We start from the raw sequence: 26,956 nt of genomic DNA on the forward strand, positions 1-26,956 counted from the left end.
AACTAGTGAAGGACTATTCATTTGAATAGTGAGGGCTAGCAATGTGTTTTTAGATCAAAAAACTGTCAGTCTACCTCTAATAAATTGTTGTGTGTTTGGCATACTTAGTTCTTACTCACGCGTACAGTGCCTTAGCGTCTGTGCTCTAGGCACATAATGAACATTTATATAATCCCTAAGGGATTCTACCCCTCTTCTGAGTTCTCATAATTCTTAACCTGGCAGATGAGAATTGTCTGGGGGAAAATCCGAGGAGCTGTGTTGTCATACAACTGCAGCAGAAGTTGCTAATTGTTGCTATAGCCCACTTAGTCGCTGGTAGATCTGGCTCTGGTGTCATTTCTATCCCCTCAGGAAGAGCGAACAAGCAGTTGAAAGGGTGAATGAATTTTTCTTTTTTTTTCAAATAACATTATTGCACTGCAGTTTATTCAAGAAGTGCTAAGCAGCCTCACTGCATTCTTCAGTCTCAGTTCCGATCATTAAATTTCTGCCATTGTTATTAGCTGTCAAAGCCACACTTTTCAAAAATTTTCAGATGGTTTTATACACCTTTTGATGCTGTTGGTCCAAGACAAACTGGCTGCTTAGCCAGTACCAATAACACTGTTTGCAAAAGAACATTTTAATGGCTGTTGTAATCTTATGAATGATTACAATAATGATTAAACTGTGTATATATAAACCCCTCTTAAGTTGCTGGCGGCTTATGCATTAAAACTGAACATCATGCAAATGAAATCTGGGAGGATGTGAGTGCTCTGTCTACCTGCATTTTGGAATTTTTATTACTATTTATCAAACATAATTTGGAGGAACGCATTCTTTTCTCATCTCAAAGTCCTTCTCTAATGGATTAGATCTGAAACCATGATGTAGTGAGGATTTAATTTTCCTTTCATTTTAAATAGGCTTAGAAGTATATTGAACAAAAAAAAAAGAAAACAGGAAAAAGGCAAGGTAGCTGAAATGCACCTGGCAGAATAATACAATGAAGGTATTTGAACTGTAGTCTGTAAATAAACACTCATATTTGTAATTACTCAGAAGTTGGCAGCTGTAAAACATTATGTCTGTATTTGAAGACTGTATTTTCACGTTTACTTTTTTTTTTGAGAGATGGTGAATTCATTTACTTCAGCAGGAACTTTATGTATGGAGCAAGAGTAAAATGACATCACTGTGAACAGTACCCCTTGCTTTCTCAGAAATACAGCAGTTATTTGAACTAATCCGTATATAGATATATTAATAGTGACTTTAAAAATAAAAGTTTAGCTGTTACTTTATTATTTTCAAAATGCTAAAAAAAATGTTTTAGAACCAGATCAGAGAACAAGATAAAATACTACATTACAGCTAGTCATAGTTAAGTGTTAATTAAGATACTGACAGAAGGGATTATCACCTCCTTAAATACTTCTAAATCTGTGGAAAGGTAGATTGCAAACTGCATCTGCATTATAATAATTGCATATTTAGCACTAAATTTTAGATGTAGTAACTGTAAGCATTACAGCAAGAGTAAAGGCTAATCCCTTCCTGGCCACATTACAAAGAGTTGCAAGGCAGGTTCTGTGCAGCTGCTCTCAGTGGGAGTGCTGGGCTCCCTGCCTGCTGCCAGGTAGGAATCGCGTATTGCTATTGGAATCGTGATTCTCAGGTTCGAGGAGTAGTTCCCAGCTCACCTTTCCACTTCGGTTGCAGTACATTCCCTGTTGCGTCTGCCCTCAGCTGCCTGTGCAGGATGCTGCATGTCATATCTCCCCACATCAGATACAAATGTTTATTTGCCAAGATACACTTTGCTTTCTGTACTTGTCTTTTTTCTAGAATCATGCTGAAGAGTTTAGTCCCAGTCCAGTAAAACTGTCGTTTTGGAGTCAGCTTCATTCCTGCTGTTGTGGTGCTGCCGTGAAGCTCAGTCTCAGCCTACTCAGACCTCAGGAGTGGAGGAGGGTGTTACCGAGCAACCCTTAGTTCATACTTCCATGCCAATGTGGTTAAGCTTATATGTATGTTCAGCTTTCAGTATAAGAAGCTGCCTTGATTTCAGTGAAATGTGCTTAATCACATCCTTACATGTTTTGTAGGACTCTTTACCCACTAGATGTAAATAAAGCCTATGTAAGGAGAGAGCGTGAGTAGCCACGCACATGCTTTTAGATTTGCTTGTAATCCTGTGATTTTAATTCTGAACATAGTCATTATGAAGTGCCTTTTCACACCGCTGAGATATTTCGGTTTAGACTCCAGTTTTTATTTTTGTGTCGACCTAGTTTTTCTTCTTCATTTGGTTGGTGTCCTCCATTGTATTTGGGAAGGATATTGCCACTATCCAGCAGATGTAGCAATAAACCAACCAACCTATTAGCAAAACTGTAGTCAGCACCCGCTAGGTTCAAGCATCATTTTTGTTTCCACACCATTCACTTATTTACTCCATATTACAATAAAAAAAGTAGCAATAATTGTTTACAAACTGCCAGATTTGAGAACTGGACCCTTAGGACTGAATATTCAAAACCAGCTACTGCAATTACCAATGTGTTTAAATTGAAGAGGTTTTTTTTAAAGAAATTTTGGCTTCCTTAAGAACCGTAACACTGTTGAGTTCTCTTACACAACACTGGATCAGGATGAGGATGGTGTAACCAGATACCCTGGCACAGCGGTGGTAGCTGTGGATAGAGGATCCAACATAACTGGTTCCGAGCACTTCAGTATATTTTTCTTTTTGGTGATAACATAGAGTTAAATTTTATGGGAGACTTGAGTTCTTTCACCCAAGTGGCCACTCAGGTCACCCAGCATGACTTTCTGTATTATGTATATTGTATAGATTTATGTAGATCTGATGTCTATTTAATCACTGCCCAATTTAGATCTTAGAACTTCTTGTTATTGTTGTTTAAGTATGCATAATAGCCCTTTCAAGTGTGACCTTTCTGTTGGTATGTATCTTGGGAACAAAAGAAGGATTTCATAATGAACAGCATTGCCATAATGAGTCATTATTTTTTAAAAATACAGCAACTATCTTAAGCAAATGTCATAATATATATTCCATGGTCAGCACCAATTTGGACAAATTAAGCTGCATTCCACACTAAAACGCTGGTGTGCTAATACAAGAAGACAATTGTTCTAGTTGTTTCAGTGGGATTTTTTCACCGTTTTCTGCCCAGTCAGGCAAGTTCTCCCACATTACTTGGGAGATGAAAAGTGACTAGGTTTTAAAAAAGTCAGCCTAATTTTGCACAAATAAGCTTAGCACATTCAACTGTGGAGAATAAAATACATTTCACTCAGTAGAGGTTTGTTGTTTGATTGACAGAGATTAAGTTTAGGTGGCTTACTTTATGTTTCATAATTATTTATCTGTAGATTTACATCTCAAAATTTAAGTTCATCAATGACTGATGAAATGCTGTTCCATTGCATCAGCTCACAGTTCTTGATAAAACCAGCTTAATCCCCAGTTTTACTTTCATGACCTCTTGTGTTGAAATAACCGATGTCATTGTGTAAAAGCCCCTGGGAACATAACATCATAACCTCAAATTAATCTGTGTTACCACCTTGAAACGGCTTCCTAGGGTTATGAACGCTTGTGTTCGTTCTGCTGACCATTCCATCTCATCAAGAAAAGTGCTGGGATGCTGAAGTGCATGTAACGTGTACAATGGCTGCAGTTAAGATTGAGGTTTCTGTATCAATTAGGGTGCTGCAGCAGCCCTCCCCTTCTCTTTAATTGTAGTAAAACACTGTCCTTACTGAGTTAACAGAAATCCTATAGTTAAATTTAATTAGGATTACAACTTCACCCTCTCCCATATGATCCATAGGACCTATGATTTTTTTGGCTGCAAGCCCGTGAAAACCTAAGTCATGGAACATAAGTAATGTTGCAGACATCTAGGCAAAAGTTACACTTAGATGGTGATCCTGCTGATGTGGATGGAATAGGACAGAAGCCAGTGACAGCCCGCACAAGTTCTCTGTTCGTGTCATCTGCTTGCAAGATGAGATCTTACTGTGCAATGTAATAGCCATCTTCGTAATACCGTATGTTGCGTACAAAGTTTTAATGGTGAAGAGCAACTCTTAAGAAAATACACAGAGATTATGGGGATTAATCTAAGAAATAAAATTTTTATAAAGTAGAACAAATTGTTACATAGCATAATGAACATAAATCTGGAAAGATTAAATAATTATAAAATCAAGGTTAATTCTAGGAAGATCTATCAAGATAGCTCTGCAGAGACATTTCTGGTAGTTTTCTCTCTCCAATTCAGATATAGACTCACTTTTTCCCTTAACTCAGCCATTTATTCCTCACATAAGAATCTCTTATCTAGTAGAAACCTGTTTCTTGTATTAATACATTTCACAAATGTATTTTACCTGGAAGTGCTCAAGAGTCTGCTCCAGAATATCCTTTACATTTTCCTTTTACAAAGGTACTAACCTAGTTCGTTGTTTTTTTTTTTTTTTTCCCTTGCCATGATTTAGGAACGTTGATCAAACATCGTCAACCGAGTTGTAAATAAATCATGCTTCATTTCCATTAAACCCAAGGCAACAGATATATTAGCTTAATGAAAAGCAGGCACATTACATATGGAACACACCTATGGGAGCATAGGTTCTTAGGCAGCACCACCTCGTACGCTGGATTCCTAACCTTCCCCGTTTCATGGACTTTGCTGGCGTTACTCACAAAAATTACACGAGTTAAAACCAGGGCAGCAAAATAAATAAAAGAAACATCACACGAGCTGTGCCAAACCCCACATTTTACGCTCTCCCTGCTGTACCGGGTAGGGACCCGGTCACCAGCCCCACACCCCGAGGGCCTTGGGCGGCCGGGGCCGGGCCGGGCGCATGATGGGCCCCCGCCCGCTGCGCAGCCCGGCCTGTGAGACGTTTTTAGACCTCTGTCTCTAAATAAATCACTGATTTTTTTTTTATTTTTTTTTTCTTCGATGTTCCAGATAATTTCAAGGACACTGAGCCTCCCCCGACACCGCCTCTGAGGAGACCGGGCCCCGCAGCGCACCTGCCGCCCTCACACGGACGCGACGGCCTCGGACGGCGGCAATAACACGGCCCCGCGCCCCATTGCTTTTTGACCATTTCTTTAATGTTTAAGCCACAACCGCGCTCGTTTTCGGGTGTCCAGAACATGGTCCGTGGGAAGGGAGGGGAGCGAGGGGCGAAGGGCCCGTTCGGCGCGGCTTGGGCCCGCCCGGCTCCCGTCCCAGATGATCCCGCCCCGCCGCCCTCGCCCCGCCGTCCGCCCTCCCCTCCGCTCCCCGCCCCCGGCCGTGGCGTAGCCGGGTTCGGTTTCCGTGATAGCTGTGAGCGGGGCCAGCACCGCTCGGGGTGTGTGCGGGAGCCCAAGGAGAGGGGAAGCGAGCGCCATGGAGGAGGCGGCTCGGACTCTCCGCCGTCCTTATTAGAGCCGCCGCCCAGCCCAGCTGGAGCCATGGACAAAGCCGACAAGGTGCGGAGGGGCGGGCTCGGCGCTGAGGAGACTGTAAACAGCTGCGGCGGGAGGGGGGCAGCGACGCCCCGGCGCCGCGGTGAGGGAGGGGTGTTAGCGGCCGGGCTGGGTGGGGAGAGGAGAGGAGAGGGGTAGCGCTGGGGCGGCGGCCCGGCTCTGTCAGGCCCGGCCCGGCCCGTCAGGCAGCGGCCGAGCGGAGGGGCAGGGCGCGGCCCGCGGCCTGCGGAGGCCGGCGGTGGCTGGGGCAGGGGGGACGACGGGGACCGGTGGTGAGGGGGGGGGCTGCCGTACCTCCCTGCCGAAGAAGGGCCCCCAGGAGGTTTCAGACGGGGCGTTTTCAAGGCTGGAAGCGGGAGCGCGGCGTGTGTTTGCCGGGTCGGTGACGGCCGGGGCGCTGGCCTCCTGCGGGAGGCGTCGGGCCCGGCCCGGCCCCGGCGGAGCCCGGGCTCGGTCTGTCGGGGTGAAACCCCGAGCCTCTCCCCGCGGTGCCGGCAGAGGGATGGGAAGCTCCGGTTTGGCCTTCTCCCTCCTGTTCCTTCAGGCTTTGTTTCAAGCTTATGGAATAATTGCAGTTAGTGACACTTAATTTAAACCTGCCTGGTCTCTAGAAGAGGCTTCTATGGGTTTCTTGAGAACTTTGCAGTGTGAGAGCCGTGTCACCCTTGTTGAAATACTGTAAATATCAGGTCGAGGTTGAAGTTTTCAGCGTTAGGAGATAGCTGAGGGTCTCAGCTGGTTAGCTGAGTGGTGAAGAGCTGGGTAGAGCTTACTCATTCTACAAGTAGCTTTTTTTTTTTTTTTTTTCTTCAATATTTAACTTGGCTTTGTCAGGGTAATCAGTTTGCATTACTCTTAAGAGCCTTCAAACCGTAGGTACGGAGAAGCTTAAGCTGGTGCTTAAGAGTTCATATGATTTGCTACATATATGCAATGAAATGTTTCATCATCAGGAGGTAGATGTAAACCATATTTCTGGAATGAATGTTACCATCCATAACAACCTGACCTTACTTTTAAGCATCTGTTTCAGCAGAATGTGTTGAAAATTCATGAATTATTGCCTTTTTTTTTTTGGTGGTTTTCAGCTTTAGTGTCACCAGGGGTTCTAACAGTAGGGTTAATCAATAAAATGACATGAGCTCCTGTAGTAAAGTAGATACTGAGTAATAATGCACTCCATAAAGATATGTTGCTTTTCATTTTGTACATGCGTCTAAGGGAGTTAGTAAACAGTGTATGCTATTACAGTATGGCCCCCACTGTGTTTTTCTTACTAAGCTTTCTGGTGTGATAATAATTTTAAACTTGCTTTTTTCAAGTTTTCTTATTTCCTTCATGTAGAAAACCTGATCTTATTCTGTAAAATTTACATTAGTTTTACTTCAAAGTCTTGGGGTTTGTTGTTCCCCCCCCCCTTGGTTCATCTGTAATTAAGTACTGCAGTACACTTGTGAAATATTTATTCCATGTTGCTTTAGCCCTTCATTACAGGAGGTTCACACACACATGCACCTATAAAATTATTTTCTTTTTATTTGTTGGGAATAGATCATGAAAGCTGAGAATTGTTGTGTTATTCACACTGGGAAGTGTTGACTCTGTGTGATTATCTTAACTAAGCGCAGTATTTTAACTTGGAGGTGCTATTAAGCTCTTTGAAGCAGGAACCATATTCTTGTTTAATCTGTTTGCAGCATATCTAGTCCTGTTGGTTTGTTAGCCACTAGTAAGGCTTCTAGGCGGACAAATAATTAATACCTGATGAGTTTCTAAAATGATTCAACTATCTTGTTGCTTTTGTCTTCTCATTATACAGTAGCATCTTGATTAGGGGATCCCTAAATGCTTTGGGTTTGAGCTTTTGTGCTGTAAGAATTGAATGTAATCTCCTTTACCAGTGTGTTTGGTAAGGTTGCATCAGTTTTGAGTGCTGTTCCCTTTTTTCTTCAATTTGAGCTCCTTTCTGCACCTGTATTGCATGGCATCTGATAAATGAATATTAAAGAATGCAGATGTGTTTTAACAATACTTAACCTCTTCTCCCTGTTCCCTCAGAATGCTTTCAGCCACCATATGGTAACTGTACATGCTGACAGGAATAACTACTGTGGAATTAGCATATGAAGGAGTAGAAATATTGTGCTATGTTAGAGTATTTCAAGAGTAAAGGGGGATTGCAAATGCTTTTGATGGGGAATGTATTTGAACAGAGTTTTGTGGTGTTGGCTCAGTAAATCAGTATTGAGATGTCATGCACCGAGAACATTTGGGCACTTAAATGACAACAAGATGTCACTTGTAGATTGTCCTTCAGGTTTCTGTTATCTAAATTCTGTTATGACTTTGCTTGTTATAATATGCTCAGTGATATTTTCGCAGCTGACAGAGGAAAACATAATAAAACTGTTTATAAACTTCCAGACTCAGTACAAAAATCACAACACATCCTATCATAAAAGAATTGTTTATTTCTGCCTATGCCAGAACTAAAACTGTTCCCATTAAAAAGTGTATGGGTTTCAGCAGTGGAAGTGTAGGTTATTCAAGAGAGAAAACTCAGCCCGTGACCTCTGGCACTCTTTCTGTTGAGGCTGATTGTGGTAGAAAACTAAAGAGAAACAACTTCCCCTCTTAAAGGTACTGCTATGCTTTGATTTTTCTCAACGTTATACCCTTGTCTTGCCCTGTGATTAAGATATTTGGTTCTGTTAGCGCAGTTGAGAAATCAGGTGAAGTTGCAAAATCAGTGACCTGTGTTTTGTATTAGTATTGCTTAAAGACAGCCTGTTCTGCTTGCCCCTGCTATTCTTGACCGTTCAGCAGTTGGCTTGATAACATGCTTGCAATAGAGGTAGATCTAGATCAATGTTTTGGCCTCTTTATCCTATCCAATTTCCTTCAGTGTTTCTTACTCATGGCAGAATTTTCAACTGAGGCACACTGGAAAAGGTCAATGTGTACATTACTTTCTCTTGAACCTTGAAAGTGCTGAAGAATGTGGGGTTTGTGAGAGTTTTGTGTATTATCTTATTATAGAATGTTCTCCAGTGAATTTAAATATTATTGATATATGAACATCTTAACTTTTTGATCACAAATTTATTATTGACTTGTTTGTGGAGATGAGGAAGCTGATTTACATGAATGGTTTCGGTACGTAGGCTACAAAGCACTTGAATATTACTACTTCACATTGATAGTGTGAGTTTAGAAGTTTGTATGTACTGTTAAATGCTGTAAGCTAGATAAGTGAAGAGAATCCTGTTGGCAGCTTTTTTCATCTTTGAACAAGCTTACAAGGACTGTAAGTGTTAAATTTTATTTTTCCCCCTTTTCTTCTAGAATGTTCTGGTTCTGAGTTTAAATATGGCAACCTCTCACATTGTGTCATTTACTAATTTTCTACATATGTGTAAAAATTTTAATACTTAGCTTTGTTGTATTCTGAGCAAGGTACTTTCTTCTGTGAAAGGGAAGGGAATTATGCATGGTTCCCTTGTGAGCTGAGGGAAAAGGGGAAGACTGACTTCATAGTGTATTTCTTTAAGTGTTGTGTTGAAATTACTATGTTTAATCTAAATAGGGAGGATTAAATTTTGTGCTTTGTTAAATGGCCTGCTGCTGGTGTTTCCAGTTGGACCACATATTTACCATTCCTGAAGTATCTGCCACTTAGAAGGAACTAATTATAGAAACAATGACTTCCATGTTTGTAAAGTTTCTCTTAAAATAGTTGAAATGTGACCTGTCTTACTACTGAAATGACTTTTAAATTAGGAAACCCAAAATTCAGAAACAGAATTGTTTTTCTTAGCTCAAATAATACAAAGAGTTATGTTTTTATCTTACATTTGTGATGAGACTTCTTGTTTCCAGACCTGGAGACAGCAAACCAGCTGATTTTATTATAGCCCCCTGAAATGTGACATGTGTCTATTTTATTACCCTGTAAATGGCAAGATTGATATCCGAGTGCTCTCTTCTAAGAGAGCAAGCTGACAGAGATCCTATTTAATGGAAAATGCTGAATGACATTAAGCTACAATGAACAAAAACTTTTCTAAGATTAAACATACAGTGCTATAACTATAGGACAAAGTTTACCAGTCTGTTCCTGCTTGTGTCATCTTCTGTCTTTGCAGCTGTTGATGACTACAGTAGCTTTTATATAGGGAACAAAGGATCGCTTCAGTATATATGCTGTCTTGAAAGAGTTGTAATTGTTGGAGTGAAATATGTAATGACCTACTGCAAAACATTTTGTAAATTGAAGCTAGGGATATCTACAAAAGAGACTTCTGTATAAATCTTGGTTTCTTTTGAAGGAGTGTGCTTCCATTGATAGGCAACTGACTGAAAATCTGATGTTTCAGCTTGACTTATATTTATATTTAGAATCAAGTTTTGTTAGTAGAGGCCAATTTCAATAAAGCTTTGTTTAACTTTGTGATGTGAAAGGTTGAATAAACATGAAAAAGTTGCACTCCAAAATAAAATTAAGTTTGGTCTTGCAATATTTGCAATGTTCACCTTTTAGATTACCTGATCATAAACATACATTACTTTATATTAACTATTTAGTGCTTGACTCTGTATTTACTGGTCAGTGGCAAAGTGCTAATTTTTTAGTGGTTGCAGGCTAGAATAAATTTCAATACTGTGAGAGCAGCTGGAGCATAAATTCATATCACACATTCTCTGTTGTAGGGATTAGCAAAAGTGTAGGAACCTTCCCCAAATCCTTTAGCATTTGACACAAGTTTCTTGTCTAATTCTTTTTGTTTGCTTGTGGTTACAAACCAGTGGCATGACCAGTTATGTTCATCTGCACTTGTCACTCCATTTGTGCTGTGTGGATGAAGTCTTTGAGGAATCACATTCATACATATTTGCATGCACTTTGATTCATGCGCTTAGTATTTGCTTCTGAAAGAAAATGCTGTTTAAAAAAAGATCTCATTTCTTACTCTGGAGTTTACTTCAGTTGTCTTTGGCTGCATTTTCCACTGAGTCTCATTGGAAAATGGTCAACATGGTATTTAATAAAACAAAACCAACAAACTGTTTTATTTGTTGTTATTATATATATATCTGGCCAAAGAAGCACAGAGACAACTTGTTCAAAGAAATAAGAAGTCTGTTAGAGATACTTCTTGCTTGTTCAGTGCAATGAGAAATTAGCAGTACCTTTACTTATTACTAAACTCATCATTTTCTTTTGCTTGTTTAACTTTCTCTTCCTATGCTATTAAAAGCATATTATTTCTGTTGTTCTGACAACGTATTAGGAGCCAGGAGACCTAAAATACCGTTTATTAAAAAGGAGTTCCTTTGCTGTCTGTCTCTACCAACCCTTCCTCCTAGCTGAGAAAACTGTAGTCCTAAAAAATCTGCTTAGATAACTTTGGGCAAATTACTTAGGCTTGCTGTTTTATTTCCCTCAAGTGTCAGATGAAACCACTAGCCATCTGTGAAACGTTCTAAAATGTCTGGATAATCACATTGGAGAGTTATTTCTGTTTATATTTTGGTTAGCAGTCTGACCGGACTTGCCACATTTGCTTCCCCTTTTTGCTTTAAGTTTAATAAAGTTTACAGTACTCATCTGAAGACAAATCTGATGTAAAAAGGAACTTTTAAGTGTTTTAGAGGGACTGCTAAAATACTATAAGGAAGGAATATGTTGAAGTTAATTTTGTTTAGTTGGTAATACACTTGAGCTGTCTTTGTGTTTTCTAGCCTGAAGGGGAAATGGCATCTTGTTGCCTAATGAAATGTATCAGTTGTCTTAGGGGTTGCTTGTATTATGCTTGCAGAATGATTTTGAAACACCTGTATTAAGGTTTTTAAGTTTTCAGTTGCTATTCTGGTGAGTTAGCACATATATATATTTATATAGGCTACAGAACAAAATGCAATGTTTAAAAACAAACACCCTAAATTCTTCTTTTTAGTGAAATAAGTTTATTGGAAGCATTAAAAAAAACCTCCACAAACCAAACCAACCTGTAGGTACAGATTAAATTGCACAAGAAAACAGTGATCAAGGTATATTGCATGTAAAATATTTCTGAAATGCAGTTTTGATTCCTTTAAATAACAGACACTACCAAAGTTCTGTAGGCAAAAAAGAAATTAACTTTCAAATGCACTCATATTTGTTTATGATTACAGGATATGCTGTATCTTTATTTTACCACTATAGGTAAGCTAAATATGTTATGAGCTGTACAGAAAATGGTAATTAAATGTATCAGCCAATTGCTCTGTCATAGCAATAGTTAATCATTACCTGTGTAAGAGTCTGGGCAACAGGAAAGGAAACATTAAGGTTGTCCTAATTTGGGCATCTCCAAGTTGTTTGAACCCAGCAAAATCAAGCAGAATAATTCAAATGAAATTTTTGCAAATTTGCCAGATTACATGATACCAGAGTGTTCTGTGTTGTGCTGTTCATTATTTTTTAAAATAAATTTTAAAAAAACAACAACAACAAACAAACCAAAAAAAATTCCCAAACAACCCACAGAGCAAAACCACCACCACCACCAAAACCCAACAACAAAGAACCCCACCAGAATCTTAAAGAAGTATAATCCTATTTTTATTGGAAATATTTAAGTAAATTGAATATTATCCAAAATACTTGGATGGAAAAATAAGGTAGGGATTATCTTTGCAAATGACGAGATAGTTTGCTATAGGAGTCATTTGGCTCTTTGATCAGTTGTATCTCCTTTTTTTTTTAATACTTGATGTAAAAGACTTGTCTCATAATACTAATAATGAATGATGATAAAATACAAATCAGAAAAATCATTGTAATGAGACCATTTATCAACTGTCTCCACATTGAGGAATGACTCTTGTATTTCCACATCAATATCCCAAAACAATATAGGGAAAAAGCACACAATCAAACAGGAAAGACCTTGGGGCCTTTATATAGGGAATCTTGTCCTAATCTGTATCACAAATAAAATGCTTTGACTGTTTTCCAAGGGAGTACTGGAGTGGTTTATAGTTATTATAGTTAGTATCTTGGCTAAAGTTCACTTGACATGTTGCTGGTAGACAGTGACCAGCAGATTAGGAATAATTGTCTGAAAGTTTTTTTGAGCGCTTCATTTAGAACACAGTATTTGTAAAGCACTCACCCTAGCCTTACTGTTGAGTTTTCTATGAGACAGCCTTGGTGTGTTCCTTTAATGTTTATGCCATCTAGATTTGTAGGCCAGCCCGCAGCTGAATCTATTCTTACACAAATACTTTTGCCTGGCAATCTTGAAATAGCATGGAAAAAAACCCCTCTTAGTTTTCAGGGAGGGATTTGAGTGCCAGTATTTCTGTCACTTACTACGTTATCACTGTACATGAGCACTTGACAATGTTTTATTAAGGAAAGGTGTTTCTGCTCATGGTGCTGTGTGTTGAGGAGGATGCCCTGGGGTTTTGCAGAGGGTGGGCGAGTGACCCGACGGCTGTGGGCACAGCTTTTCCTCTGCGTGTAAGTAAAGGAGTCAAAAAAAAGTTAACATAGAAGGAATGTTTGCCTGCTACCTAATGACCAAGAAATGTATTTAATTAATATTATTCCACTGTAACGCAGACCTTGTTGCACAGCAGGTAGTGGTTCCGCTGTATTGGTGCTTATATAGCCATAAGCATTTTCAGAACAGTCATTACTATAACAACTTTTTGACAGGTATAGTACATCTTGTCACTTGCTAAGACATGCTTTTTTTTTTCCTCCTGTGGCTCTAAGCCCACTTTTATACCTTTTTTTTTCCAGATGTTTTGTTTTCCTTTTTTGATTGTTGCTAAAACTTCAGGTCCTTATCCTTCAATTTTATCTGTAAATGACCAATGTTCTTACTGAACAAGCATATCAAAGCAGAATCTCATTTTGTTGGAAGGGACGTTTCAGCTTTCCCAGCACACTTTGACAAATCCAAAGACGGAGAAACTTCTCAAGAAGTGGTTAAAAATAATCATGGACTCCCTACTCCGTGACTTTTGCTTTTTCTCCCCATTTTGACTCATATTTTGTTCATTTGTAAACAAGCTTTGGCCTTGGTCACTGTGGTTTGTGGAATGTCCTACCATCAAAGTTTTTAAAGATGTAACTTTGATCTCAAGTTAATACTTGCAGTCAAAGGTCCCCTATCCTAAACAATGTTTCACTTAGAAAGCTTCCTCCTGTGTTTATAAATCGCATTTTTGGTGAGATGCACAGTATTTGGAAAAAGTGAGTGATGTTTAAATCAAAATTATTTGAACTGATACTTACAGGAAATGGCTAGTGGCAAAAATTTGAGCTAATACTGCATAAAATCTCATGAAAGTAGTATGAATTATCAAATTTGCTAATTCATGAAAATAAAACCAGAGTCAGATGCTTTGTATATAATAACACTTTTTGTAGGGAAAGTTGGATTCTATTTATGCAAGTCATCCAAATAGCTGTTACAGAATGACTCTCTTCGCAATTACTTAGTTTGAATGTGATATTTGAAATTGAAAAGAACGCATTCAGCAAAAAATTTGGTTTAATATTTGAAATCGACAGGGAATTCTAGTATTATAGTAAGTAATATGTATTGAAAAGGCTTCTGTATTATAAATATATAATGCATCAGTCACTGGTAGTTATGATGATTCAATAGTGAATATAAGGCTTATGTAATAAGTTGGGGAGCTTTTACAGTCTCAACTATGTTCTCTTTCCCTCTCCTCTTTCTTAGAGTACATGATAACAAAGTACTTAAATACCAGTTGGTTTTCAACTCATTTGGTGAATTACAGCGTAACTCATGGTTTTAGTAATTTACTTGATGATGATTCTACCTTTTGCTCAGTAATTAAATTTTCTTGTATGTAAATGTGTCAGACTAACTAAACAAAGAACCAATACTCTGCATGAGGTCTGCATGACCTCCCTTTTTCTAGTTCAGTCTGATACATTAAAGTATCTGCTCATCAAGTAAAAGTAGCTTTTCTTCCTGATTGGGACAACTGTATTTTCAAAACGTTTTCAGTATTGCACCTCCCACCTCCTCGACCCTATGCTGCAAAACAAATACAGGATCTTATTTTAAAAAATAAATTTGGGGTGTGTTTTTTCAGTAAGTTTATAGATTCAGATATTGGACAGTAAGGCTGTCTCTGAGTAGATTGTGGGTTTGACATAGAGCAAGGACAAGGACTGAGAGGTGTGTAGTAAACGTGGGACTACCTGCAATGAAACTTTTAGAGCTCTCATTGTTTAATTGTTTCTGCTTATGTGGATGTTCTGCAGGTAGTGGCAAGGATATAAGACTGTCTACAGCACATTAAACCATCAGACTCTCGTTCCTGTGAAATAAGAGCATGTGCTCCTACAGGCTGTGTTGCTTTGGAATTCTTTCTCAGACAAATGGAAGGAAAAGTTTCTGGAGTCCTTGCCTGCTTTAGAGAGAATCTTCTTAGAAATTGGTATTCCATGAGATATTAATGTGAGACAAGTATAATTAAGGTGATATCTTTGTACAAAAAAGGTGCTTTTCGGCTGAATGTAATTTATAATGGAATATAGAATTTAAGAGTACTTTGGATCTACAGTTGTCTTAATGAATTGAGCATTTTTCATTGTTGAAGTACAAGATCCAGCTTTTCCATAAAAGACCAAAAGTGTGGGTAAAAACACCTTATAAACTGTTGAGGGTACCTTCAGGATTGGGGGAGATACTTTTCTTTGAAAGCACAATTTAAAAACTTTTTGCTAAGCAGTCTTCAATTCCTTTTTCATGGCAAAACTTAATCATACTCTTAACACTTTAAAATATGTTAAAATCGTGCAGATGGAACTTGTGTGTGGGGTTCTTCTGTGATACATCGTCTATTTTAGCAGTAAACCTATGGTTTACTGCTGAAAAGTGGTGGGTTTTTTTTATAATTGCCTAGGAACATGGTCAATTTTGTAGAGTAGGCCAGGCATTACTACATCTTCCATATGTTGGTTTCACTTATGAAAGCCTACATGACTGTGCTCCACCTACAGTGCTAATGTGATTTCTTTCTGTGCTCAGGCTAGTATATCCTCTGCAAGATCTAAACTTCAGTCCCTTTTAAATTAATTGTGTTTGTATTGCACTTTGAAAATGTGAAGGTTAATACAAATGCTAAATGTTGGTGATCTGCATTACACCCTGTGTTGATTGAAAGGATGTAACAAGCACTTGGCAACTGTCTTCCACCTTTTCCAGTTTACTGCAGAAATCCTATAGTCTTGTCATACATTTTCCTGCTAGTTGTGGTGATTACTATACAGCTTTATGTATCTAAATTTTCCCAAACAGTTTATGATTGTATTAATGAAGACATTGTTTCTTTTCTCTTTAAGAATGTCAAGCTGTCAGCTGAAGTAGAACCATTTATTCCTCAGAAGAAGGGTCCAGAAACACTAATGATCCCAATGGCGCTTCCTAACGACAGTGGAGGAATTAATGGCATGGAACCAACTCCCATCCCTAGCTACTTGATCACTTGCTATCCATTTGTGCAGGAAAACCAATCCAATAGGTAATAAGTGGTTGTGGTCTTCATGGAAGATAATAAATTTTTAAATCAGTTTAAACTTTTGGTAGACTTGAGAGGAGTCAATGACTATTGGCTACATATTCATTTTGTTTACTGTATTTAATCTCCTGACCTTTCATGGGTGAGGATGAAGTTTCTGTCCCCAGCCTTTTTTTTACTTATTTCCTTCCCTCTACTTTTCTCTATTGGTATTCTTTGCTACTTTTCTTTCCCTGGCTACAGAGGTCTGGAATAAATCCCTAACAAAGTCACCTGCTGTGCTCTTGCGTCTTCCAGGGCAGTCAGGAGATCTGTGTCTGAATCTCTGATACTGAAGCAAGGCTCCAGGTATCCAACTTGGATCCTGCCATGGTGAAACGGTACACAGCTGACATTCATATTGAGTGCAGCTGTACCCAGTTTTCTTTGCATAACTAGTTATAATACATTGAGGTTAGGAACTCTTTATTCTAGCCCAAATGCGGTGTTCCCTGAATGCATAACTTCAGTGTTGATTAATTTGTATTGAAGGCATAAGTAATTATTGCTGTTTTATTTTTGAAGAGTGTACCCAATGTTTGTTAGTGCTGCTGCACTTGAATAGGTAAGAACAAAAATAATCCTTTAGCAACTGCCTGCTGCAGATCTGTAAGATCATCCTGAATCTTTGCTTTTCCTGTTCTCTTTCTCTATTATTTGGGCCTCTGCATTTTCCATGTAGATGGTCTCTTGGGGTTTGAAGAGAAAGAGAACTGGGTTCGTAGTTTCTAAGGGAGTCTTAGTGTGTTGTATTACAAATAAACACAGGAAGAAGTCTCCACACTTGGTTTCAGTAGTAAGTTTGTAAATGCCTGTGTTCATGTGCACTTCTTAAGGCCTGCATTTACATAGGAATTTTGAACAAGGATGAGTTGGCAAACTGAAGCATTTGGCCCTGAATAAGCTAATGAATGCCGCTGTTTGACGTGTCTGCTAACTTACCTTGTGTAAGCTTAGTATCTTCTTAGTTTATATTTATTTTCTGAAACAATGAAATAGTAATGGGTCTGAAGTACTTGTCAAAGGAAATGCCTACATTTTATTTCTAAGTTTAATATTAGAAATTTAATCAGTTCATACAAATGCCAAGATTAACAGAGATATTTATTTTGCCTTTGAATGTAATTTGAGCTTATGAATCATTTTATTGGCATCTCTAAGAAGTCCTAATAAATTTAAGTCCAGTTACTAAAAGCTAGGACCTCATGAAACAAATGATTTGTGGTTATTTGGTTGGTTGGTTGTTGGTTTTTTTTTTTACGGGGGTGGTAGAGATGAATTTCCCCAAGAGGGAAAAACTTGCTGAGCAGTTGTTTCCTTTTGTTTTTTACAGACAGTTTCCATTATACAACAATGACATCAGATGGCAGCAACCCAACCCAAATCCTGCAGGACCATACCTTGCTTATCCTATAATATCTGCGCAACCACCTGTTTCTACAGAATATACATATTACCAGCTGATGCCAGCACCATGTGCTCAGGTCATGGGTTTCTATCATCCTTTCCCTACTCCCTATTCTGCACCCTTTCAAACAGCAAATGCTGTAAATACAGTCACTACAGAATGCACTGAACGTCCCAACCCATCAGGCCAGGTCTTTCCACTATCCAGTCAGCGGAGCAGAAGCAGTAACAGGGGACCAGTCATACCAAAAGTAAGTCTGTTTCCTAATAGGTTAAGTAGAACTGTATAAAGAAAATAACCTTTGCAGAGTAAACATGCATCTCATTTGAACAGAAACAGGTAGTATCAATGAAAGGAAAGATGGGAAGGAAAGGTTAATCGGAGGGTAGCAAAACTCTGTCTACAGAGACATTTTGAAAGCCTGCAAGTATAACACGGGAAACTCCCTTCCGCTGCCTCTCTGCTGATATGGTCTGAGCCTAGAAATACTTCACTGGAGAACAAAGGAAGTATACCTGTGTGTTCTTTACCTTTTTTGATACTTCCATATCATAATAAACAGTTCATACAGAAAATACTGCAAAGAGGTTAATAAATATTTTTATGAATATTTCTGTTAATCTCCGTCTTTAAACTTATGTCTTCTGTAGAGAGCATTAGAACTTTTAGTTGCTGTATTAAATTACAACTATGAAGTCAAATCATATGACTTATGTGTATGTGTGTCTAATCTTTTAAAACAGCAACAGCAGTTACAGATGCACATAAAAAATAAACGTCCTCCAGTGAAAAATGTCGCCACTCAAAAGGAGACTAGTTCATCAGGTCCTGAGAACAGATCAAAGATTGTTTTGTTGGTTGATGCATCACAGCAAACAGGTAATTTCTTTCTTGTCTTTTAGGTGTACAAAATAACTAGAACTACATGTCAGTCGCCATCTTTCCTAAACGATGATGGACTTTGCCACTGTCAAAAACAGACTCTTCTTGAAGGAGTTGATTATTATTAATAGTTGGACCTAGACTTTTTTTTTAGATTCAATGCTGGTTTTAATTTTATTAAAAGGAAATTGGTGTCATGTGAAGAGACTTCAGCTTTTTCCATTTGTTTTTGATGTGTAGGTTTTTCATGTCTTTTAACAATTCCTGCACATGTCATTATGTTTTTATTGTCTTGCAGACTTCCCTTCAGATATAGCTAATAAGTCACTTTCTGAGAGCGCCTCTACAATGCTTTGGAAATCAAAAGGCAGGCGCAGAAGAGCATCTCACCCTGCTGCAGAGTCCTCTAGTGAACAGGGCGCAAGTGAAGCAGACATTGACAGTGACAGTGGCTATTGTAGTCCTAAGCATGGCAATAACCAGGCTGCAGCCATGACTTCAAGAAATACAGATTCTTGTGCAATGAATGTATGTAAACATTAATGAATAACTTAACTATATTTTGTATCCTACAGACTAATAAAAAATACTTTTTTTTTTTTTTCCTTTTCAGGTTGTAGAACCATCAATGAATACAAGTAAGCATTTTCTTAGCTGGTGAGCTGTTTAAAATTTGACTGGGTCACTTCTGTATTCTTGCTTTATGTTTTGCTAGGAACCATCTCTTGATCTACTTTCAGCACATTACTCTAACTGATCAGATACTTCTGAAAATGTCTTTACTGTGATTTCCACCACCTCCACCAAGACCCTTGTTACTTGTTGAATGAACAAATGTATAAGTAATGATTTATCTACAGCTACAGACTTACCTACTAATGATTTATTAACAGCTGCCTTCCTTTAAAGGATTAAAAAAGCCAGAGACTCTAATGGAAGCATTCAGGCAAAGCTGTGCTTCTGTTGTATTTTATCCTCAAGCTTTCTTACCTTGTTGGACACCAGTTCATACCTGGGTAGTAATAGAGCCAAACAATTCTCATTCTGTGTTTGAGAAGTATTCATACTCTTTTAGAAGCTTTAAAGTAGTACTGTGAACATGAACAAATGTTTTGATTAGTCTGGTAGTAGTGCGTAACACTAGTGGGTATTATTTATTACTGGACCGAAAATGTTATGGATGTGAACCTGAGATTTCCTTTGTCTGACTGCTTCCTGATGATCAGTTGTTGGCGATTTGGATGTCTGTCACCTAACTCTTCCATAAAGGCAATTGTGTTAACTTCTAGAAATAACTACAGAAGTTAATGTTGTCAGAGGAGAATTAGACTTTCTCAGACAACTTTTATTTGTATCAAAATTGTGTTCCCAGCTCTGGTGGCATGTGTATCATCATGATGTGTTCTGTCATACCAATTCATTTTTTCATAGGTGGCACTTCTCTTTCAGCTGGTGTAAGTTGGACTAGTGTAAATTCCCAGGCAACTCAAAAGAAACCTTGGAATGAAAAAACTCAGACATTTTCTAGAGGTGGAAGACAAGCTGAGCAAAGAAATAGTTCACAGGTATATTGTTAATGGCTCAAATTTAAGTATTCTGTTACTTCTAATATAAGCCATTTCAAATTCCTTATTTTCACATAAAATTAATATACAGAGAATAATTAGCATATAAAGAATAAATAATGAAAACAGTGAATGAGAAGTGTAGAAGATCAACCGAAAAGTCCAGTTACACATTTTTACCTTGTATGTTTTTTGAGCTAGGGCAATATCATACATATATATATATAAAAAAAATTCATGTACTTGGCAATCTTCTGCCTATATCCTGTACTATATATGTATCTACCTAGGAAGAACATTATATTTATGAAGTAACTTGTGAAATGTGTGGATGTAGAAAAGTTTGTTCAGTTTTTGACGTATTCACACTTTTAAAAAAAGAAGTCTCAAACTTTCTAAAGAAAGATCCTGATGTGATGGTGAACTAGAACCCCGTGTTCTCGCTCCTGTTGTCTCTGAAACTTTTTTTTACGTTTATATACCCTATTATTTAGCATTTTTATTAATGAATTAAAATTGTTTTATGCTAAAATTTGAAGAATATGTTTCTGTGAAACTTCCTTTAAGTGGGACAGGATTTCTGTAATTAGTATGTGAGGAGAAGGTGGCCCTCCTAATTCTGGTAGTCTATTTTTATTGAGGGGGGTGGTGCAGAGGGGGACAGAGAAGGCTGAAACATCTGCCTTTGCTTAAACATAAGTTTTGCTTGAATTCAGTTATTGCAGGCAAGAATAGCTGAGCTTGAAGTGGGAGCTTTATCGTAGACATGCTGGTATGTGCAGATATGTGAGCTAGGTTTTGCTGTTTAGAGTATTTTTTAGATGGAGTTGTTAATTTGTCTTGAATTTTCCCATTTGCTATCTGTGGGATTATTATATAAAGAAGCTCATTGATGCTCATATATAGAAGTGTAGCAGGTCTGAATCTTTTTATAACCTGTAGTCAAATTGGAGGCTTTTAGAAGCCACTATTTGTGGTTTATGGCACTGGGAGAATAGGAAGAACCAGATTTCCTTTCATCCAGTCACAGTTTAGACTCTAAATCTGGCAGTTATTTTAGATATTTAAAAACAAAGCTGGCACAAAGAGTTTTAAATGAGGTATCCCCAGCCAAACTTACTGTACCTCAAGGCAGAATTGTCCTAGAAACTATTTTCCTTTGAAGTTAAATTTGTACCAGGTCTGTAGGAAACTTTCTTGAGAAATACATTGGTCTGAGATCCAGACTTTCAGATTCAAACCATGCTCTGCTTTCAGCCAGCTATTCTTGTGCATGGATTTCCATCAATGTGCTAAACAGAAGAATGTTTATACCATTATACTGAGGGCTCCGGTCCTTAGAGAACTCTGTGCCTTGTCATAAAACACATGTTGAAAAGGCAATAACTGCACACAGAATAATTATGTAGTGGGAGAAAGTTCTTTTGATTGACCGTGGTTGTAGATAGAACTCAGACATCAATCCTGAGGAACTATAGAGTCAGCAACTCTTGTGGTTTTCTTTGTGTTTGGCCAAAAGGACCCTATTTTTTAAATTGGAAATGTAGAGATGAATGTATAGAGATACTGTATTTGGCTTAAGGGAAGAGGAATAATCTGATACTATCTGTAGAATATGTTTGTTCAGGTTTAAGAAAAAAAGGGGGCAAAAAACCCAACAAAACACACGCACCCCCCAAAAAAAAATCAAAGCACAGCTTATTAAATCTAATTCTGTAAAAGCTGTCCCTTCTTAGTTGCTAATTAGCACACATGAGAATGCCTTACATGCATGCGCACACATCTTGAAAAATTTAAACTGCAAAATCCCAATCACATTCATTATTTTCAGTCTGGTTTCAGATGCAGAGACCACAGTACCTCTTCAGAAAGAAGGCAGAATTTGCAGAAACGACATGAAAAACCTCTCTCTACAAGCCAGTCAAGTAGAACAGAGCAGAGTCCTGAAACTCTGTATTTTGAGGTAGTGTTGTACGAAAACTGTTTCTGCATTGTAGTGATGCAACTTGTGTGTGGAGTAAGTGATGCTCTCAACAGAGAGAACTTGCAAAACATCTGACTCCAAGAGGTGTACAGTACAGTGCACTAATTTAATTATTATATGATGCTTTCATTGTGTATATACGAAGACTTGTATTTGGGTGTTGTGGAAAGTGTAAGGATTTAGAACTGTCCATGAGTGACAGATAAGCAACTTCCAAGTAACTTTTTCTATTCGCTTTCCAATAAAAATTACTATGTTCTCTGGTTTTATCCCTCTTAATTGTAATTGGATTTCTTTAGTGTAAAGCTAAATTAAATACTCTTTTTTTTTTTTAAGAGGTTACTCAGATACAGAAATGCTCTGTTAATTTTTTCATCACTTTCTATTTGTGTCACTTTTAAGCCCTTTCAGTTTATGTGGGGCTTCACGATTCAATTAATCTAGCTTCAGCCGTTTCAGTCAATGCTTTTCATGTGACTTGGTTCCATTCTCTTCATTCTTAATTTGTGCATTGTTTAGGATGAAGATGAATTTCCAGAGCTAAATAGTGACAATGGCAGCAGCAAAAGTAGTAACATCCAGCAAAAGATTTCGCCCAAAGTAGTAAGTAATTATTTTGTTTTGCAAAGCATTTTTTAAGTTTAATTGTTTTGAGACTACTTAATTTGTGTATTTTTTTATGAATCTTTGCTACAATACCTATAATGTGGTAATTGTGATGTTCTTGGGGATTTGCGTTACCAGTTTTGGATGCTAAAGAAATGCTAATTAAAATAAGTGGTGCAGAGAATGCATCTTAAAAAGACCGCTGAATTTCTGTCTGCTAATGAGACTGTTAAGGTATGTGAGATATTCTGTGATCCTGAGTGTCTGTCATAAGTTGGAAGGGACTCATAAGGATCACTGAGTCCAACTCCCAACTTCTCCCATCTCACTGGTGGTTTCTCATGAGTTTTGTGCTTTTTGAAGTCACATGCTTAATTTTGGGTGAACAGAAGATGCAATAGGGCTTTTGAGTTTTGAGCATCGTCAAGCTTTCTTTGTGTTTCTTTTACCTAAACTACTTCCTTGTTATTCTTTCTGGCTCAAAGGGCTTGCATTCAGATAGATGCTTTGATGCAGCTTTTCTTAAAATTATTAAATCTGCAGATATATAGTAATAGTCTTGATTTCTCAAAATAACTGCAGTCTGTTTATTTTCATTTCAAAATAAACTACAACTTTACCTGCTTTAAAGTTGTAGAAACAGGTGTTGGAAAATCGCTCTTTTAATACGCGAAAACTTAAATATTTTGTTGCAGAACCATAGATATAGACTACTTAATCTATTTGGCTGCTTTCCAGGAAAGTAAAGTCCTATATGAAGTCTTCGCAGGGGGTGGAAACACTTCCTTATTTAGCAGTCAGTATGGAAAACCTTCTGAAGGCTTAATTGGAGAAAATATAATAGTTTTCCCATGCAAAAATGAAAAATACCTAAGTTTCTGATTTTATTAATTTACTGTGTCACTTAGCTGTACCTAATACTTGGGATGTCATACTGCTGACAAAAGCAATGATTCATTTAGTTTCTGGAGTGCCGCATTTCCTATGGGCTTGAAAGGTCTTTCATTGTGTGTTTTTGCATTTTGTTTAAAATTCTAGTTGGATGACTTACCAGAGAATTCTCCAATCAATATAGTCCAAACTCCAATTCCCATTACAACCTCTGTACCAAAGCGTGCAAAAAGTCAGAAGAAGAAGGCCTTGGCAGCAGCGCTTGCAACAGCTCAAGAATATTCAGAAATAAGCATGGAACAGAAAAAACTTCAGGTGTGTAGCCTCATCCTCCCCCATAGGACTTAGGAGAGAGGAGTATCAGTTAGCTGTTCCTCGTCTTTATAATAGTAAGAATCTTTTTGGAAAGAATGTTTTGCAGGCACTATTTCTTTGTGTCTATCAGCATATGTTGTTCATATTATAGGAGGCTCTATCAAAAGCGGCTGGAAAGAAGAGCAAGACCCCTGTTCAGTTAGATCTGGGTGACATGTTAGCAGCTCTTGAAAAGCAGCAGCAAGCAATGAAAGCTCGTCAGATTACCAACACCAGGCCTCTCTCGTACACAGGTATTTCTAATCTGCTTGACCATTGCTAAATGCATTTTGTGGCAATATAAATACGATTGCTCTGTGTATCTTAAATATGCTTTTTATTTCTGTCAAGTTTTGTTTTTTGAGTATAAACATAATAAAAACCCGGGAAGACGTTCTTAATGCATTTCTCAAAGATTTTGCCTGTGCCATCTTCCTCTGAGCTGCAGTATGCAATGGTCAAAGTCTGTGTAGAACTGAGGACAAGCTCTTCTTAAAAGACCTACTATTCAAAACTCAAGATTCTTGTCTTAAGTAATTCAGTTCTGAAATAAATGTGTGAAAAGAACTGTATTAGGTCAAAACAAACATCTACTACAAATGTTACAGAATTCTCTTTGAAAGCAGCTTAGAGAGGATACCTGTGACTGTGATAGAGGGATATACCTCTCCAGAATATTCTTCCTGCATCTACTGATTACACTTCAGGGCCTCCTGACCCAAGGCTTTCTCAAACCAAACTTGCTTCTTAAACTATCCATTACTTCTGTCACATGCTTTTACTGTCCATAAGGTCCAATGGCAGTGAATTCTAACCTTACTATATGCTGTGTAAGCTCTTCCTTCTACTGTGTTTTTTTGGGGTGGAGGTTGGGGTTTCTGTGTCCCACTCATAATTTCATTAGCTTTCATTGCCTTTGTATTACAAAAATACTGAGCAATCATTCCCAGCTCTCCTCCTCTATGATTCTTAAAGGTCTGTAATCTCTTTTCTAAAGAGTCCCAGTCTATTTGGTTATTTCATCATGGAAGTCTGTCTCTTGTGATAATCCATATCGCTTTCTCTGTACATTCTTGTAGTTTTTCTATGTCTTTTTGAAAATAAGGAAGATCAGACATGTACAGAATATTAAGTTATAGTTCCATCACAAATGTATGCAATGACTTAATTACGCTTTTTTGTTCTCTATTTTGTTATCAACACTTAACATTAAATTAGCTTTTTAAATGCTTGCTGCTGAATACAGAATTGACTTTTTTTGTAGTTATCTGTTGTAACCTAGGAATCTCATTCCTGAGCAGTAGTATGTAGCCTAGAGTCCATTGGTATGCACATAGTTACCATTTTCCTTCTTGTGTGTTGCTTCGTTTACCTGCTTTGAGTTTCAACTGTGTTCAAACATTAATTCAAGTTGGCAAGGTTATATCAAACACAGCTCAGCAAAGAACAGTTGGCATTTCCACTGGAGACCACATTTTTTTTATTCTTTCTTACGTAAGATACTTAACTACTTGCTGCACTCTCTCATTTGTTTTGTCCTATCAACTAATCAAGTCTTTGACAACTAAAAATCAATGTTTGCATGAACACCTGCAATTTACCTTACTATTACCATCTTACTAATAAAGCTACGTGTAGCCACTTGAGAGAGATCCCTTACCAGTACTGAAGTAATTCCTCTCCTGGAATCTGTAGCTTCCTAAAACACGAGGCTAAGTTGAGGAAAGCTTAAAACCATCTGGAAGCAACAATATCTGATGACGTAATTTTCCTGTCATTATGAACTTCTTTTTTCCAAGGAAGGAAAATGTACTTTGAGAATTCATCAGTGGAAATTCTGAAAGCTGTGTTGAAATAAAACTGACATGTCTTTTGGTGAAACTAATATCTATCTTGTATTTAGTTGGCAGTGCTGCTCCCTTTCATACCAAAGAATCTGCCAACAGAAAGTCCTTAATGAAGGGACAGCCATCTATGGGTTGCCTTAATCCTTTGGATTCAACTGCCCCAAAAGTGAAAAAGAGAAAAGAGAGAGAGATTGCAAAACTGAAACGCCCTACAGCGCTTAAAAAGGTAAACTTGTCAACGCTGGACTGTCTGGATCCACACTCGTATTTCAAAAACAAAAATTGATGTTTTCTTAGTCAAAAACTAGTGACCATGAGCATAGGCTAAGGGACTCGTGAGCTTCTGCCTCTAGTTCCTAGTACACTGTTGTCCTGTCCTTTGGATCTAGGCATTTCTACTGTGATCATTAGTTGAGGGTGATACAAAACTATCTCAATACAGACTGCAAGGATTTTTTTAACTGTAAGTACTAGGACATGTGGGAAAACTTGCATAGTTTTTTCCATGTTGTTGAATCCTAGTTTGTAGTGCAATGTAGTATGGTAACTTTAGATTTTCCTACTTTTTTTTTTTGAGATGGGTATAGAACTTAAAGTAAAAAAACAGATTTTAATTGAGTAAATTTAGAAATAATTGGTTGTATATATCTATATACATACATACATATAGTAGGTATGTACACAGAGTACAGTATGTGTGGAAATCAGAAGGTAAAATTCAAGAAACTTAGCCCTAAAAAAGAAAATGTGAAAGTCTTTAAAAAAAAAAAAAAGTGTGAGAGTCATCTGTACTCATGCAGCACGTCTCTTGTCAAGATCACTGTATGATATGAGCAGTTAGAGTCTGGTAAAGTTGTGTTTGTACAAAGGTTGGCTTTGGTTCAGTTGCCTTTTTTTTTCCTATTCCCTGGCAATCTTTTTTTTTTTTTGGACTTATCCATGATCTACTTGAGTTAGAGAAATTCACAGGTATGCATTCAGAAAAGTTTTCTAAACTCCGTGAAAGCCTTTATCGTAGTAATACTAACATATCCATGGCCACTTATCTTTGCACTTTCCTTTTAGGGAAAAGAAAGGATTCAACCTATTGCGTTGCTTCACAAAGATCGCTAGTATTCTTGCATAAGGTGTTTTTCAGGGTGGTGGGGATGAGGAATTTTTAACGTGTTATGTATCAGAAAGAAGCTAAGAAATTACTTAAACTGTTAAGAGCACTACTTGTGTAGAAGTATGAGAATATTGAGTTATACCTTCTGTAAAACACTGGAATGAAATGCTGTTTGTGATCAAAGAGGAAACTGAAATGATTTC

The 26,956-nt window shown here is 37.8% G+C and overlaps 1 protein-coding gene across 1 annotated transcript in view; it reads left to right on the forward strand.

The window, feature by feature from the left end:
• The first annotated feature begins 5,191 nt into the window (after positions 1 to 5,191).
• The window catches only part of SECISBP2L (SECIS binding protein 2 like), a 32,469-nt gene continuing 10,704 nt past the window's right edge, over positions 5,192 to 26,956 (forward strand). Inside the window, exons 1-12 of the mRNA XM_074156000.1 lie at positions 5,192 to 5,512; positions 15,894 to 16,072; positions 17,442 to 17,766; positions 18,260 to 18,395; positions 18,697 to 18,926; positions 19,012 to 19,036; positions 19,848 to 19,963; positions 21,795 to 21,926; positions 22,467 to 22,550; positions 23,592 to 23,759; positions 23,911 to 24,052; positions 25,702 to 25,871. Coding sequence (XP_074012101.1) covers positions 5,192 to 5,512; positions 15,894 to 16,072; positions 17,442 to 17,766; positions 18,260 to 18,395; positions 18,697 to 18,926; positions 19,012 to 19,036; positions 19,848 to 19,963; positions 21,795 to 21,926; positions 22,467 to 22,550; positions 23,592 to 23,759; positions 23,911 to 24,052; positions 25,702 to 25,871 — 2,028 coding nt within the window. The remainder of the gene's footprint in view (positions 5,513 to 15,893; positions 16,073 to 17,441; positions 17,767 to 18,259; positions 18,396 to 18,696; positions 18,927 to 19,011; positions 19,037 to 19,847; positions 19,964 to 21,794; positions 21,927 to 22,466; positions 22,551 to 23,591; positions 23,760 to 23,910; positions 24,053 to 25,701; positions 25,872 to 26,956) is intronic.

This window comes from Numenius arquata, chromosome 11, assembly GCF_964106895.1.
Source record: "Numenius arquata chromosome 11, bNumArq3.hap1.1, whole genome shotgun sequence".
Classification (NCBI taxonomy): Eukaryota; Metazoa; Chordata; class Aves; order Charadriiformes; family Scolopacidae; genus Numenius; species Numenius arquata.